General features: G+C 52.7%; 7 protein-coding genes across 7 annotated transcripts; 3 read left to right on the forward strand and 4 right to left on the reverse strand.

Moving 5' to 3' along the window:
* Nucleotides 1–217: 217 nt before the first annotated feature.
* On the reverse strand, nucleotides 218–3,407 carry BO95DRAFT_460251 (uncharacterized protein; the record flags this gene model as incomplete). The annotated part of the gene is made up of 3 exons (XM_025588717.1): nucleotides 218–743; nucleotides 812–1,895; nucleotides 1,946–3,407. The coding sequence occupies 3 exons, from the start codon at nucleotides 3,405–3,407 to the stop codon at nucleotides 218–220; spliced, it is 3,072 nt and encodes a 1,023-aa protein (XP_025445737.1).
* A 1,248-nt stretch (nucleotides 3,408–4,655) lies between these two features.
* On the reverse strand, nucleotides 4,656–6,005 carry BO95DRAFT_382031 (mitochondrial 37S ribosomal protein uS15m). Its single transcript, XM_025583380.1, has 2 exons — nucleotides 5,876–6,005; nucleotides 4,656–5,795 (listed from the first exon to the last, which is right to left on the reverse strand). Exons 1-2 carry the CDS (start codon nucleotides 5,919–5,921, stop codon nucleotides 4,942–4,944), a joined length of 900 nt encoding a protein of 299 aa, XP_025445738.1. The 5' UTR covers nucleotides 5,922–6,005; the 3' UTR covers nucleotides 4,656–4,941.
* A 287-nt stretch (nucleotides 6,006–6,292) lies between these two features.
* On the forward strand, nucleotides 6,293–7,309 carry rps0 (40S ribosomal protein uS2; the record flags this gene model as incomplete). The annotated part of the gene is made up of 2 exons (XM_025583381.1): nucleotides 6,293–6,466; nucleotides 6,596–7,309. Coding segments are annotated over 2 exons (888 nt in total), but the record flags the coding sequence as incomplete, so codon positions are not given.
* Nucleotides 7,310–8,107: 798 nt separating this feature from the next.
* On the reverse strand, nucleotides 8,108–9,209 carry BO95DRAFT_382038 (putative Rho-like small GTPase). Its single transcript, XM_025583382.1, has 4 exons — nucleotides 8,989–9,209; nucleotides 8,635–8,863; nucleotides 8,421–8,540; nucleotides 8,108–8,346 (listed from the first exon to the last, which is right to left on the reverse strand). The coding sequence occupies exons 1-4, from the start codon at nucleotides 9,075–9,077 to the stop codon at nucleotides 8,185–8,187; spliced, it is 600 nt and encodes a 199-aa protein (XP_025445740.1). The 5' UTR covers nucleotides 9,078–9,209; the 3' UTR covers nucleotides 8,108–8,184.
* Nucleotides 9,210–9,573: 364 nt separating this feature from the next.
* Nucleotides 9,574–11,620, forward strand: BO95DRAFT_439491 (pseudouridine synthase DEG1). The gene has a single exon (XM_025585744.1). The coding sequence runs from the start codon at nucleotides 9,764–9,766 to the stop codon at nucleotides 11,594–11,596; it is 1,833 nt and encodes a 610-aa protein (XP_025445741.1). The 5' UTR covers nucleotides 9,574–9,763; the 3' UTR covers nucleotides 11,597–11,620.
* A 116-nt stretch (nucleotides 11,621–11,736) lies between these two features.
* Nucleotides 11,737–12,476, reverse strand: BO95DRAFT_460256 (PIG-H family GPI synthesis protein; the record flags this gene model as incomplete). The annotated part of the gene is made up of 3 exons (XM_025588718.1): nucleotides 11,737–11,814; nucleotides 11,872–12,074; nucleotides 12,143–12,476. 3 exons carry the CDS (start codon nucleotides 12,474–12,476, stop codon nucleotides 11,737–11,739), a joined length of 615 nt encoding a protein of 204 aa, XP_025445742.1.
* A 1,655-nt stretch (nucleotides 12,477–14,131) lies between these two features.
* On the forward strand, nucleotides 14,132–15,782 carry BO95DRAFT_11492 (ribose phosphate diphosphokinase subunit PRS5). The gene is made up of 3 exons (XM_025580399.1): nucleotides 14,132–15,145; nucleotides 15,197–15,520; nucleotides 15,574–15,782. Exons 1-3 carry the CDS (start codon nucleotides 14,237–14,239, stop codon nucleotides 15,628–15,630), a joined length of 1,290 nt encoding a protein of 429 aa, XP_025445743.1. The 5' UTR covers nucleotides 14,132–14,236; the 3' UTR covers nucleotides 15,631–15,782.
* Nucleotides 15,783–16,341: the final 559 nt, after the last annotated feature.

A 16,341-nucleotide genomic window follows, 5' to 3' on the forward strand; every position in this document is an offset into this window, starting at 1 on the left:
GAGCAGACCATGGCTTGGTGTAAAGGCGAATGTGGTGGTCTGAACGACGAAGAGCGAATAATATGCCAAATCCTGAACAAATCTCAACCAGATAGGCAGACCAAGGCTTGGTGTAAAGCCGAATGTGGTGGTCTGAGTGATTAAGAAGAACTAACGACATCCCATAACCTGAGCATTTTTCGACCGGATTCAGTAGTATCATTTATTAAGGAAGATTTTATGCGAGTGCGGCGTGCGAAAGGCCAGTCTCCATTTCGCGCCTGAACGCTTCCAGGCCGGGCGTCCAAATATTATCGTAAGCGTGGTCGACCACTGAAGGATCCCACATTTCGTTGGCGATGCGTACTGCCTCGGCACTGAAGCCCATATCTTCATAACTCTCGGCTTCCGGCCAGGCAAGCTCGGAGAGGTCTCCAGTTGGGCAATTCTCATAGAGCCACTGGGCATCGCGAGCGAATTGGTCGTCACCGAAGTCCTCGGGGCTGGATGCACGCTCGGGACTAGCGACAGGTCCGGGAACTGTGCTGGGGGTAGCAATAGGTACGGAGACTGGGTCAGGACTAGTAGCAAGAGTCAAAGGGCTAGAATAGCGGCTCGCAGTGCGGAGTCCACTGGGCGTCTTGGGTTTGTATTTCTCTGCCTGCGAGCGGACTCGAGCAAGAGCATCATCTTCAACCTTGGCTGGGGTAGTAGGAGGGACAAGCGCCTGCTGCGGAGTCGCGCGAGTCTCGTCAGATGATGTGCTAGATGGAAGATTGGTTAGCAGGCCAGTGCCTTGCCTGGGCTCATGAAGATAAGATGAAGAACATACCTCTCAGTAATGTGAGGCTGCGAAGGAGCTTCAATGGGCGAAGTGGTCTGTGTATCGGGCACAGATTCAGGGGCAGAAGTACTGGGTTCCGATGGGGAGTCCGAATAGGGAGTCTCGAATGTACCGGCGCGGTTGGGAACGAAATCTGGTGTAGCCTCGTCTTCCGAAGCTTCCGAGGAGGTGTCAGAATAAGGAGTCTCGAAAGTACCATCCCGATTGGGAACAAAGCCAGGAGCTGGGGTATCTTCTTCTGAGACATCAGAAGAAGTATCAGAATAGGGGGTTTCAAAAGTACCATCACGATTGGGAACGAAGCCTGGGCGACTGCGCAGATCCGGGTAAACAGTGGACTGTTCGGCCTGTGAAACGTGGGTAGGAGGCAGAGACGAAGATGAGTTACTCGATTCGCCAGACAGATCCATGCCGACGAAATGCTGTCCAGTATACGGATCGGTGGCGCGGGGCTTCATTCTAAGCTTGGATGGGGTATCCTGGGGACTCGCATCGAATCGAACTTTCTTCGAAGCTGGACGCTCGGACCGGAGAACATTGCGAATGGCGGACTTTCCTTTCACGTCTTGTTTCTTGGGTTCGGTTTGTGGGAGTGCAGGCTCCTCGTCTTCATCTTCGTCATCGTCAGAGATCACGAAGTAGTCCTCGTACATTCCATAGCTGCATCCAGGCGGGTTAGGGATCACATCAGGGGAAGGGGCCCGCTTGCGCTTCTTATGGCTTGGAGTGGAGGTGCTAGGCTCCCCTGAGACAGGGTTACGGCCTCGAGTTTTGCTTGCTTCGGCAATGGATTCACCAGAATCTTTGGGGTTCGATGTATCGGCCGGAGGCTCAGGTACTTTGGATGGAGCCTCGGCAGGGGTCTGTTGGACAGACTTGGGGGTGGCTTTAGGTTTATCATCAAGGTAGCGAGACCTGTCAATAGTAGCAGGGAACAGGGAGAAGGAGAGATCACGCTGCGGCTGTTGGGTCGATCCCTTGGTCTTGGGAGTGGGAGACACTGTTCTGTTCGAAGGAACGAACGCTCTAGGCTGTGTACGGTTGAGCGGCTCGGTTGATGGTTCTGCTGGCACTAACAAGCATAAGCGGAATAAATGATACCAAGCCATGAAGAAGGCATACCTTGATTCTCATTTCTTTCGGGGGTTCGTCCAAAAGTGGGAATGAGACGAGAAAGTCTGCGAGGGACAGAATTCAGTAGCCCGCGGATTCTCCAGCTACTCGCAGGCCGGTCCGGAGTGGTAGGTTGCTGTGTCGGTTCCGGTTCCGATTTCGGTTCCTGTGCATCTTGTTCATGAAGTAGTTCGTTATCCTCAAAGCTTGGGAAAGGTTCAGTCATCGAGATATCTTCTCCTGGAACTGGGGTCTTCTCAGAAGCGAGACGATCAGCGTCCTCCTGGGCGAGGTACTGCGAGATGCGAAGACTGGTCCTGTAAATGCGGCCTTGCGACTCGGCGTTGCGGCGGCGAAGTCTCTCCGAAAATGGGGTAATATTGGCGGTGACACGGCGAGGCAAGGGACTGGCATGAGAGAAGGGAGTACTTCCGGGAAAACCAAGGTTGCGCCGCTTATTCGCAGCGGGGGTGACTGGCTCCCCGTCGTTTTTGTCATTGTCGTCTTCATTGGTTGGGCGACGACGCTTCTTGTCTGTGCTGTACATTAGCCCCGCTCTCTTGGAAGAGGATGTGCCATGCCCCAGACCCCCCGGAGCACTAACAGACCCCTGTTGAAGGGAATCTGTGGCGAGACCGTTGCTCTCACCCGACCCGAGGTGCTCGGGCACGGGTGAAAGCACGTCCACAGCCCGACGCTGATTCGTAGGACGTGGACCGGTCCCGAACGGAGGAAATGTACTACCCGCGGGGGGAAGAGGTTCGATTTCGAGTCCTGCGAATAATATAGAACCTGTATCACACATCTTGATATCTCCCTCCGCTCCCCCCGGGGAGCCCACAAACGGCACCGCTGGTACCTCGTCTGATTGGAGGTCCATTGGCGCCGTCGTGGCTGGTTCCTCCAGCAGCTCACTAGGGACTGTGACTGCCTCAGAAGACCCGAAGCCGGCAGACATGGTCCGCGACCTCTCAAAGAGAGGCGGCTCCGGGCTACTTGAAACCTCCGAGGCAGCACTTGGTCCCTGGGAGGTCTGTGGTGGTTCTCTGGCCGGGGCGCTTTGTGTGTTGTTGGGAAGGGACTCACTCTCTATAGGGTTAGAGTTCTGGCCCACTTCGGTGCTGCCGTTCTCCTGTGAAGATGGTTCCGCTTGGGATGCGGTGGGTTCAGCGTTCTCGTTCTCTTCGGTCTGGTGCTGTTCGGTCTCCTCGGAATCTGATTGGCCAATTTTGCGAGTAGTTCGGCGCGTTGTGCGCTTCTTTGTAGAGGCCTTCTTCTTGCTAGGAGCCTTTTTTGTCGTTGTGGAAGACGCTTTCTTGGCGCGCGTTGCCTTGGGGCGAGGAGCGGGCTGTTCTTCAGCGGCGGCGGACTGCTGCGAGTTGCTTCTAGTCGACCTAGTGGGGCGAGCAACATTGTGGTCATCTAGGGAGACGAAGCCACCAGGCGACATCATCTGCGAGCGAGTACGCATTTTGACTGTTCGAGAAAGTGAATGGTAATTGGTAAGTGTTCGAGTTAACGCGGCACTAACGTGAGCACCGTTGGTAAATTTGATATGCGAGAAGACCTTTCAAATCTTCCAAAATAGAGGTAGCTTGAAGCGCAGGTCGACGGTAAGAGAAGAGATGGGGGATAGCGGATTCGAAAAAGGCAAGGTTGCGGTTTTCGCGCGCACAGAGAACAGGACAATGACCCAAGTTGCAATTTAGCTTCAACGTTGAGAGCCCGTCTCGTGGCGTGGGTGTGAACCCCAAGCTGAAGCAAGCACAGCAGGATTCGACAGGGGAGAAATATCAACACACGTGAAGAAAGATGATGGTGATTGCGAACTGATGGAGAGTACAGGTTGTCGGGGCTGGAAAACAAAGCCTGAGTCGAATAAAGCTCGAGACTTCAGGCACAAAGAAGTGATCAGGGTGGAAGCAATAGGAAGAGAGGGCGGAGGAGACAGGAAGAGAGGGTGGAGGAGACAGGAAGAGAAGGTGGAGGAGACAGGAAGAGAGGATGGAGTGTAGGATGGGCAGAAGAGAGAGGAGCGAAGGGAAAAGCGCGACGGAATTCCGACTCTGCTAACACTGCGAGGCAGGAAGTCAAGCACAGGTGAGTACAGACAAGGAAAGAGGAGGGCGATGTCTCGAAGCGCAAAAGAGCAATTGTTTGTGTGTAGATAAGAGCTTTTGCGAAGTGCGAAACAGGTGGAGAGGAGAGGGAGGATGTTGTAGAGAGGATGAGAAGGGAAGAGGATAAGAGGAAGGAAAGAAAACAAAACTCACTGGGTGAGTGGGCTGTGTTATGATTCTGTTGTTATGGTGTTATGGCGCGTGTGGGCCGTGGACCCGCGGGGCAGCTGGCAACATTCACTACCGGAGCAAGCAAAGCTATAGCATCTGGTGATGGATGAGAAGATGGCAGTGAAGTGAATATTCACTCGACCGCGCGGGAAATTTGCGGCTCGAGGGAGTGACGTCCCGGCAGAATTGACAAGGCGGTGACGCCGTCGGCAACCGCAATGTCGCCGCAGATTCCCAGTCAGTCCAGATTACTCGGTAATATCGTTATGAAGACATCAGGCATGAAAGGGTCATACTATACCCTGATCTGAAAGACTTTTACATGAATCATATGCAGGCTGCTGAATGGTTGAGCGAAGTAAAGAAATGTGCCTAGTCAGTTACACCAATTCGTACTACAAGTCGCAGACTCATTGTTCAAAGCGCAGAGGCAATGAGAAGTCGCATTCCATGCAAGTTAATTCTAAGTCGTGGAAAACGATAGCAATATTTGTACAGTACACAGCGATGATCCTGAAATGACCAGAAATCGCTGGAGTGAGGTGGCACTAGATGAAAAACAGTTTCGCCGGCTCTCTGCCATAATCGCCAGGTTGGTGGGGGAGAGGAACGGTTTCAGAGACAAAATCATGAGGTTGATATACGCCAAAGGGATAGTCTGGGAAGAGGGTGGTCAAAAGAAATTATAGAATACAAACGCCGGCAGAGTCCCGATTACATGCTGATCTCACCCTGCCAAGCAGCGTCGGAGAGGCCGAGAGTCTGGACCAGGTTCTGCCATCTGGGACCTCCACGCTCCTTTCGTCGCAGATAGCGGAGAAGCTTCTGTCGCTTGTGCACGAGGAGGCGCAGGTTGCGTTTGTTGTGCTTGTCCTTGTTGGTCGTCTCAAGATGTCTGGACAGATTGATGATCTTGGCTGTCAAGATAGCCACCTGCACTTCTGGGGAGCCAGTATCAGCCCCGATCCGGGGAAACTTTTCGGGAGGAGAAGTTGCAGAGTCGAGAGACACGCTAGCTGGTTTGGGGGGCAATGTCTGGTCCGTGTTGTGCCGACCAAAGGTCTCGATACATTTCTGGATGTTAAGGCGCATGCGATCTTGGTTGTTTCCGTTGTCAAGTTTCAAGATACGGTTCATGGCTTCCAATGCATTCTCGTGCTGCTTGTTGTGTTGCTCAGCTTGCTCCATCTCAAGCTGAGGGTCGGCGGCATCACGGTCCGGGTTCGCGAGAGGAGAAGTCAAATCCTTCGAATGGTCGAGAGCACTCTGTAGTTCAGCCGGTTTCACGAGGAAGTTGGGGGAGGCATTCTCGGGACGCGTCTGGGTCTCCTGCAATTCTTGGATGAAGGGGGTAGGTGCGCTTTTGACGGGGTCTCCCAAAGCTTGTTCACGTTCCTGGGCGAGAGCTTGTCGGCGAGAGAGGTTGGCTGCCTTGCGCTGGCGCGACTGAGCGGTCAAGAAAGGGTCATGCCTGCGACGTTCTCTTGCCTCTGCAGAACCGGCTCTGATTGTGGTCTTGGAAGGGGTGAGGGATAGGGCGGCGAGCGGACTCTGAATGGAGGAGGAGCCTGGTATCAACAGCACACAAGTTAGAGAGATATTGGCGACCGACCAAGGCGGAAGTGGTGAAGGAGGAGTGACGACATACCAGTGAAAGCCCTGAGGGAAGACTGAAGAAGCAAGCGAGGAGACATGGTTGGAAGCGTGAGACGGCGAGCACTGGCAATGGTCGTAGAACAAACCGGAGCTTCTTCGCATCTAAGGCCCGTCAACCAGCACAGGCGCGCTGAACTTTCTCCGAAATCTCGAAGACCGGGCAAATGACGCTAGTCCTGGTTTGAGTAGTTAGTCTCACGTGATATCAGGGGACGGTCCGGGGACTCCCGGTCTTGGCTAACCCTAGCCCTAGAATTCACAAACGGCAAGCGAAATTCATCACCATCTCAGCGCGGCGTGGAAAAGTTCAGCTTCGCGTTCCGTCTCTCCTCCCGTCATCACCACCGCGACAAGCGCCAGTCGATTGATATCCTCAATTCGATCTCCTTTGCAGAGTCAATCGTCCACCATGGCCCCCTCCCAGCTCCCCCCGATCTTCAACCCTACCTCCCAGGACATTGAGCAGCTCCTGGCTGCCCAGTGCCACCTGGGATCCAAGAACCTCCAGTCCCACATGGAGCCTTACCTCTGGAAGACTCGCCCCGACGGTGTCAACGTTATCAACATTGGCAAGACCTGGTACGTTTACTACTAGGAGAAAGAAAATCGCAACGCGCAATCGGAGGAGACACGCGAATGGAAATGCAACACGAGATGAATAAATTGGGCCAGAAATCTGACTTGCGCGCGCACGCGCGATTGTTATAGGGAGAAGATCGTCCTGGCCGCCCGTATCATCGCTGCCATCGACAACCCGGCCGATGTCTGTGTTATCTCCGCTCGTCCCTACGGTCAGCGTGCTGTCCTGAAGTTCGCTTCCCACACCGGTGCCACCGCCATCGCCGGTCGCTTCACCCCCGGTAACTTCACCAACTACATCACCCGCTCTTTCAAGGAGCCCCGCCTCATCATCGTCACCGACCCCCGCACCGATGCTCAGGCCATCAAGGAGGCCAGCTACGTCAACATCCCCGTCATCGCCCTCTGCGACACTGACTCCCCCACCGACTTCGTTGACGTTGCCATCCCCACCAACAACAAGGGTCGCCACGCCATCGGTCTCGTCTGGTGGCTGCTCGCCCGTGAGGTCCTCCGCCTCCGTGGTACCATCGCCTCCCGCGAGGTTGACTGGGACGTCGTTGTCGACCTGTACTTCTACCGTGACCCCGAGGCTGAGGAGAACAAGGAGATCGCCGACGAGACCAAGGTTGCCTCCGCTGAGGAGGTTGGCCCCGCTGCCATCGAGTCCGGCTACGCTGGTGACAACTGGGACACCGCCGGTGCTGGTGCTGGTGCTCCTGGCACTGCTTTCTCCGCTGCTACCGCTGCTGCTGGTACCAGCTGGGAGGCTGACGGTGCCGACTGGGCTGCCAGCTCTGCCGCTCCTGCTGGCGAGAGCTGGGCTGAGACCAAGCCCGCTGAGGGCAACTGGTAAATGTTTGAACCCGGTGACACGGGCGGTCGTTGAGAAGGGATTTTGATTCACATCTTCTTTTCCATGAAACATCTTGGGCGATTGGTTGGGGAGCTTTCAGTGGACTCCCTTTGCGCAAATCGGAGCGACACTCGCGCACACCCTTCCAACCACAAAAGAGGAAAAGCAATCCCCTTGTCATGTCTATCCTAGTCTCTGTTCAACAAGTTACCAAAAAAACCAAAAAGCAAAGGAAGAAAAATTGAGGAAAAAAACACACAATCAACGGGAGATCCACTACTTCAAACAACCCCTTTTCCTACTCTTTTCCTTTCTGACGTGGTATGCTACGGTGAAAACCTTTTTTCCGCCCATCCGATATTTGATGTTTCGTTTATGGTGTGCATCGGGGAGGAATTGCAACGTTAAACAGTTGACTTGGCGCTTATGAGGGAAAGATATCCAGTTGTTCTCTTGCCTCGGTGAGCTTCTGGGGGAAAGCCCTGTGCTGTCGATCTACAAGGTGGACTTAAGCGTTACCTTGGTTTCTCCCTGCATGTTTCTCATAGCGTAATTGAAAAGTGATGCCAGCTACCATGTCTTTCCGCCTTCTTCGTAGCATTAGAGATAGTAGAGTAGAGATGCGTAACGCCAGTGGATGGGTTGAAGTCGATTTCGATATGCGATATCATCAATCTACAAGTAGTACGGTATATCCGGACCTGCCTTATTAGAGCCATCTGCTATGTGCTTTACACCTCTGTCCATCCGCCTACCTCAACTTCCAAGGTTACCAGACTCCGGGCATCCAAAAAAAAAGCCCGACCAAAACACTCATGAATGATAAAGTGATGAGAAAGAAGGGTATCACAAACAAAAAAAACCAATCAACACACAACGCAACCCCCTTTACTCTGCCCGCCCGCAGCCGTCAAGGTCATCCCCGCCATCCGCGCGATATCCTCAAAGGTCTCCGCCATCAACTCACCCGTAGCGGCGGAACATTCCGCATACCGATCGCATCGAAGTTCCTGGGCGATGCGGTATGACTATGAAACAAATCAGCGTCGATCATATTCTGCAAACAAGGAAAACAACAACCCATTTTCAGGACCAAACTCACCTCCTGTGGGTAGATGGTTCCCTCTCCCTCGACTCGGAGATCTCGTTTCAATCCCACCACCATGATGGGGATGCGCTCCCCGTAGCCGTGTTGGAAGTACCGGATGATATCGTGTCGCCACTGGGAAACATGTGTCAGAATGGGGCAAGCCATGATGAAGGGGTCAGGAGGCCTGCGATATGAACAATGGTCCCCGGGCTTCGGGTCCACTTACCCCTCTCAACCCGTTCAGGGTCTCGCGATTGGAGACATCGAACGCCAGAAGCACCACATCCGGCCGGAGAGTCGACCAGTGCTGATTGGGGCTAGCGGTATCGAAGATTTCGAGAGTGAATGCCTTCTTGGAGAAGCGAATGTCATAGAGAAAGGGTTGGTCGCTATCCCGTAATGGGACGTCGTCTCCTCTTTGTCCTTGAAGTCGGCGATGGTTGGATTTCAGGCTTCTGGGGTGGCATTAGCGGACAAATACGATTTTTTCTAGGGCGAGGAAGGGAATAGTAAGGATAACAATGAGTCACATTGCCGAATGTTGCATATGATGATTTGTCAAAGAACGGAATCTACTCACGATAGAAAGGTCGACTTGCCACAACCTGAGTCTCCTAAGAGTAAGATCGTAACCGTCGGGTTGTCTTCTTGGAGGTAGGAGTCCGCCATTCCAAATGAAACGCTACGGGTGTTTGTGACTTATCGAGAGATTCTGTTGCTTGTAAGGCGCACTCAATTGTCACCGACAGCTGAACATCTCTCGGTAGTTCTACAGGGCTATTGCCTGTGATGGTTATCGAGATAGTCAAGATACAGTAGTGTGCGAGATGCGATAAGATCCGGAATATGTATGTCACGCCGTCCGCCTTCGAACCAGTCGTTGCTTGATACTTCCCACGGTAAATCTTCTCTGGGCAACCAACAGGAATTACTGTCCATAGAATACAGTGATATGCGTTTCTACTATGAAAGGTAGCATGATAAACTCAAGAAGTATTTTCCTTTCGAACATATTCGAGCCACATCTGAACGACCATATCTTCCAATGTCAGCGGACGTAATAATACCAGGGTTACACGAGCAATACACTCCGTAAGTCATCTGGATCAGCGACTCTAAAATTTTGCTTCGCAGCCCCAGAGAAAACAATTTCCGCTGCCACCTCCGCGAAAGTCTCGAGTCCACCCAACGTTCTTTTCCTCACGGGTATGCGAAGTCTCCAAGGAAGCCTTCGCACCTTCTTGACTCGTGCTCAAGAGTCCACTACATACAGATCCCGTCTAACAGCCGCCGCATCTTTCCACTGTTTCGCTCGTTCCTTCGCCCAGGTTAATTCCTTCCCGCCGCTGCAAACCATGTCGGATCAGCAGCAGCAGCAGCAGCAGCCCGCACAGACGCCAACCCAGCCAGCATCTGGCTCCTCCGATAAAGAACCGGACTACTCGACATGGCCTACCTCCAGTCTGATTGCTCGCATCACCGAACTTGAGCGCCAACTCCACTCCCGGACAGCGGAGTACGCCGCATCGCCTGCCCCCACGACGCAGAGCACTACAAGCATTCCTCAGCAGCAGGACGACAAACCTACCGAGAAAAGGCCTGCCGATTTGCCCTCTTCGACAACCAAGCAGGAATTACAGCCACGGAGGCCTAAGCCCGCGAAAGTGCGCCGGGAGATCGATCCTTCGAAGTATAACACGCGCTACATCGCGCTGAAGTTTGCCTACCTGGGACAGCGGTATAACGGATTGGAACACGCGAACGGCAATGCCACACCGTTGCCGACCATTGAGGAGGAACTTTATAAGGCACTGCGCAAAACACGTCTGATCTTTCCGACCGATACTTCTGGGGATGACTTTGTCGACAACTATGCGCCGCGTGAGGTCAAGCCCTACTGGATCAACTGGGACGGATGCCAGTACTCCAAGGCTGGCCGCACGGACCGCGGTGTGAGCGCTTTTGGGCAGGTCGTTAGTATCAGGGTCCGCAGCACGCGACCAATGCGCAAGACGGATGCGCAGAACCCGGACACGGCTATGGAGAACACGGAGGAGGCGGATGACGGTTGGGATCATATCAAGGATGAACATCCTTATGTGAGCATGTTGAATAAGGTCCTTCCGCAGGATATCAGGGTCCTGGCGTGGTGCCCCAACCCTCCTGAAGGGTTCGATGCTCGTTTCTCCTGCCGAGAACGACACTACAAGTACTTTTTCACCCAGCCTGCCTTCTCTCCAACCCCTGGGCCTCTCGGATTAATGCCCCGTGCCAATGACGGAACGAACGCTCGTCCGAAGTACAGAGAGGGTTGGCTGGACATCGAGGCGATGCGCGAAGCCGCCAAATACTTCGAAGGCACACACGACTTCCGCAATTTCTGCAAGCTGGATGTTACCAAACAGATTGAAAACTTCTCCCGTGAGATTTTCCGCGCTGATATTGAACTGATTGATGCCAAAAATACCCCGCTGGGTTACGTCAACGAGCCAGAGTTTCGCGCCGTTGAGGGCGAGCAAGACACCGGATCATCCGTTGAGCCTACACCTACTGCTGCTAAGGTGTATGTCTTTCATCTAGAAGGATCCGCATTCCTATGGCATCAGGTTCGTCACATGGTCAGTGTCTTGTTCCTTGTTGGCCAGGGCCTCGAACCCCCAACCATTGTGCGCGACCTGCTAGATGCATCTAAAAACCCGCGCAAGCCCACTTATGAGATGGCATCTGACGCCCCTCTTGTCCTTTGGGATTGTATTTACCCTGACGAGCAGAGCGGTAGCCGCAAGGATGCGTTGGAGTGGGTTTATGCAGGCGATATCAGGCAGATCAAATCCCATCTCGGCAAAGGTGGCGGCAAGTTTGGTCTCGGTGGAATTGTCGAGGAGCTCTGGGCTGTTTGGAGACAGCGTAAGATTGATGAGATCCTAGCCGGCACGCTGCTCGACCTGGCTGTTAGTCAAAGAGATCAAACCATGATCTCTACCGGAGGAGCAAACCCTGTCTGGGAGCGGAAGAACAGAGGACAAAAAGTGTTCATTGGTGGCAACGATTCCAGAACAGGCGGTGATTATATTCCAGTCATGCACAAACGCAAGACGGAGCTCGTTGAGGTCCAGAATGCGCGGTGGTTGGCTACCAAACAACGAAAAACGGAGGCTGGTGCGAGGGCCTCCAAGATGGAGATGTAGATAAGATTAGTTTCTGTACTTACCCTGACATATCACATTTATGCGTTTAGCGACGCTTGAAGTCCCGCGCTTGCTCCTCACAGGAGTCTCTTTTTCTTTTTCTGAAACCCATGATGTTCACATTCTCCGCTTGAATCACGCTATGACTTGGAATCATACAGACATCGTCGGGAGCCTCTCCAGACCTCTTCTAGAATTTGTCGATTCGGAAGGAGGTTCTATCCGCTATCAGTTAGGCGATGCCAAACACACATACGCTCCCAATTCAAACTCACAGGGAAAACCACGAGGACTTCCGTCTCCCCTTCGACAATTACAGCGAGATAGAAGCGAACCTCGAATCCCTTAAAAGCCTCATGGATCACAATATCCTGGATCTGTGTGGTAGGTATGAATCGCGTAGACGCTTTTGATAAGTACGTGCTGGAGGATGTCGAAGTCTGGATGCCCAGCCCGCGTATAACGAGGAGCGACTCTTCTGTACCGTAGCAATGGAAGTTAGCACCGCTGGATGAGTCAAACAACAGCCGCACACATCGAACGAACCTGTGTATCCTTTTCTAAAGACACCATACATCACAATTGCACTGACCAGTCCCACAGTTGGGTAGCTGTACCTATCCGCGTAGCCACAAACCGAGGCGCCCAGCGGTGTCGACCATACAGCTGCCCAGGGGATCAATCGCGCTTCTTGGATGTAGGAAGAGTGTCGGAGTTTGGCGACATCAAGTAAGAGCACGCAGAAAAAGCTCAGCACCCGCAGCACAACTTGCAGGTAGAATAGAACTTTTGCAGGCGTGCTGGTATGTCTTGAGGCATTCGAAACGGTGAACGAGACGGTCGTCGGGGACGGGCGCCGTAGGATGAGGCGGCCTGGCATGGAGGGAAAACAATGCGATTGACTGGTGCCAACAGGTCACGGTTCAGTGATTCTGGATTGAGGTGCAAAGCCCGTATATCTATATATGCCGAGTTTGAATTAATTTGAAGATTCTTATACTGATCTCTTTCGAGAGGAGTAGCAGACCTCAGGGCTAGTTAATAGTTAGCAGTAGTAGGTAATCTAGTCCCTGAACGGCTAAATGAGCTCCCTTCGGTTGTGTCGTACCGCATCACGTGCATCGTGTCGCACCTGCCAATGCCCGGTCTAGACCAACCACTTGTCTCACTGATTGCCCAACCTTGTGGCCTTATCAGTGAGCTGAGAAGCATTTTAAGGAGCTGGAGAGGGGTATGGGTCGTAAGAGGCTCATGCCAGTCAGGCGGCCTTAATAGACGCTGGGGCAGGACAGAGCACAAAAACCAGCAAGCTCCCAAGCAACTAAGGACTCCCCGGACGCATAACAAGAATGAATGGATTTGAGATAGAAATGAGATATTGATATCTTCATGATAACTCAAACTTGTACGGAGTACTTGAAACGAAACGATAAATCGAAGAGCTCTTTACTTCTCTACAGCCCATGGATTTTATTCTCTGCCAGCCTTCCGAGATGAACCATGAAGTTGAAAGCGTGTCCCGGAAACTGCCAGACAAGCTTGAAGGCATTTCTGAGAATATGTTGCAGCGCGAAAGCTCTTTCCGGAGTGGGAATGGGAGGGCAATGATGGATCTTGCTGGTCAGCGTCTCACGCGTGAGACTTGCTTATTGTAACCTTTGAGCAAGTCCCCGTTCTGTGTTTCCAATCCAAGTGTACCTGTTTGTCCATGTATTACTTTGGTGAATATTCTTCTCAGATTACCTTTGAGCTGATGCTGACCAGATTGTCATAGGAGAACCAAGCATTACATGTGTTGTCCCGTCATATGACGTTCCCATGTGCTGCGATTCCTTCCATGCGGATGAATGATTGTGATGAGGGCCTAGCGTGATAGCTTGCAAGCGAAATGGGGTGGGCCGATTGAATCCCAGATACCTAGACTCAGGTTTAGGGGAATGCTGCTGGAGATTGAGAGTGCTTGTGCTGTGCACTCTTTCTGCAGCAGTGCTGTGAGGATTTCAGCTGCGATCACTGATACCCGTGTGTTTGATATTAACTAGTGGCCTATGCCATTCAGGCACTAAGGCATCAGCGACCTTGGAGGTCCGCCTCCAGTCCGATTCCGGGGTCACAGGCCCGGTTGTGATGAGTCATCACTGCGGGGCCGTTGGATTCGCCCGTGCTGGCAGGGCGGGACTAGCCGGAAGAAGGAAATCTGCAGCCTGAGGCTGCCCCCCGCCTGCAGCCTGAACCGACGGCCGGGTTCCACTCGCGGCAGAGGCATTTTTTTTTTCCTCGTCTCTATGGCCGATTCTCCACGAATCTCTTCCTATTCTCTCCTTCCTTCTTCTGATCTCGATGTCTGTTTTTCCTTCTCCATCCATTCGCTTGGAACCCATCCTTGTCCCTGATTCCCCGCCATGAGGTAGTTGCTTGTCCACTTTCATCGTCGAGATCTTTTGTTCTTCTCCCTGCTGCTCCAAGCCAGCGCTCTCCTCTCTTTGGTCGTGCTAATCTCACCCTTCGTCCCGCCCCTCCAGACCCGCCGACTCATCGGATATCTCCCCTCCCCCTCCGCAAACGATTCGGTCTTCCTCGCCTGTGATCTTGCAACCCACCGGATTTCCTGACGCTGCTCAGTCGACTCCTCAGAACAATATGGTGCGCAACATTGTCGTCATTGGGGGTACCTCCCACCCTCAGCTGACCCAAAACATTTGCAACGTTCTGGGTATCCCTGCGGCAGACGTCCTGCTGTCGAAATTCTCCGTCGGTGAGACCCGTGTCGAGATCAAAGAATCCGTCCGTGGCAAGGATGTCTACATCATCCAATCCGGTGGCGGAAAGGTCAATGATCTCTTGATGGAACTGCTCATCACCATCTCGGCCTGCAAAACCGCCTCGGCGAAGAGAGTCACTGCGGTTCTACCGCTCTTCCCATACTCTCGTCAGAGTGACATCCCGTACAACAAGACGGGCGCTCCGCTGACCAAGTCTTCTCTTGCTAGCAAATCCGGCAATGGCTACACTTTTGAAAGTACCCCGCCTACCCCACACCCGGGGAAGCCCGAGAGCTGCAGTCTGCTCAACGGTGTGGACAACCTTCAGAAGAGCCTGGCCAAGGCTCAATTGGAAGATATCAGCAACGGTAGCCCGGTGAAGAGACAACGTCCAGTCAATGGTCTGCCCCGCAGTGACACCATGGACTCTCTGCCCTCTCTTCATAGTGGAAGCGTCGCAGAAGAGGAGGCCAACAAGATCAACAACTTCCAGCCCCGTCCGGGCTACAAGCAGTGGGTGGCTCAGGCAGGCACCCTGGTTGCGGATTTGCTCACTTGCGCTGGTGCCGATCACATCATCACCATGGATCTTCACGACCCTCAATACCAGGGGTTTTTCGACATCCCTGTCGACAACCTTTATGGCCGACCCCTGCTGAAGAGCTATATTCAGCGCAATATCCCCAACTACAAACAGGCTGTCATTGTCAGTCCTGATGCCGGTGGCGCTAAGCGGGCCACCGCGATCGCCGATTCGATGGGCGTTGAATTCGCCCTTATCCACAAGGTTCGTTCAATTCCGGTCTTCTGATGTCGCACTTTATCTGATTCCCTGCAGGAGCGCCGCCCTACACGGATCACGGATCGCCAGAATGCCACCATGATGCTGGTCGGTGACGTCAAGGATCGGACCGCTATTCTGATTGATGACCTGGCGGACACCTCCAACACCATCACCAGAGCGGCGAAGCTTCTGAAGAGGGAAGGAGCTGCCCGAGTCTATGCGTTGGTGACACACGGTATTCTGAGTGGCGATGCGATTGATCGCATCAATGCTAGCGCTTTGGACAAGGTTGTTGTCACCAACAGTGTGGACCAGGCGGACCACCTACGCAGATGCCCCAAGCTGGAGGTTTTGGAGGTTGGCCACGTCTTTGCCGAGGTAATATACCTTTCGAGGTGTTTAAGGTACAAGGAACTAATTTCGTTCTATAGGCCATCCGTCGCGTTCACCACGGCGAGAGTATCAGCGTTCTCTTCCAGTACGACTAACGGATATGCCGTCACGGGTTTCTTATTATGTTTTATCTATTCCATTTCTTCTTTTTTGTGTGTGACGTCCATACAAAGTAAATCATAAACTTGTTGGGAGAATATGAAGAGCGACGAAATCTTGGGTCATCTTCCACGGATTGCTTTTATCATTTTGCTTTGACATCGGCTGAAGTGCCCTTCTGGTTCTTGAACGCTTAGGGGACTTCTTGCTATTGCATATCATCGCTGGCTGTGCATTTTCTTTACCAAAAATATATCGAAACTCCAGTTGCCAAAAAGAAGCGGGCTAGAAAACATGTCATGCGTCTAGTCCCTGGCATAAGGTGTTGGCTACCCTCCTACATGGCCTTGCGTCTGTGTCCATTATATCTCCCATTTTTGTCAACCCGTCTGCCTATTTCTTTGTCTCTGAGGAGTTTCTTTGCTTTTTTTTCGTTTTTACACCGTCATATGTCCGCCCCTGGTATGATGTCCAGGGAGCAGGTGAGTCCATATGCATGAACATATATCCAACAATCATCATGAGAACTTCGGCCATGAGTCTGAAGTAACGAGAATCTATCAAATCAATTCATTTTTTTTCGCTCTTGCACCAGAGCAGGGAATCATTACGTTTGTCCTTTTGGAGATAATTGACCTTATTTACATGGTCTTTGTAGTTGGTCCGTTTCCAACGACTTGAAAAAGTTAGTCTCGGAAACATTACTG

Source organism: Aspergillus brunneoviolaceus (assembly GCF_003184695.1).
Source record: "Aspergillus brunneoviolaceus CBS 621.78 unplaced genomic scaffold BO95scaffold_10, whole genome shotgun sequence".
NCBI lineage: Eukaryota > Fungi > Ascomycota > Eurotiomycetes > Eurotiales > Aspergillaceae > Aspergillus > Aspergillus brunneoviolaceus.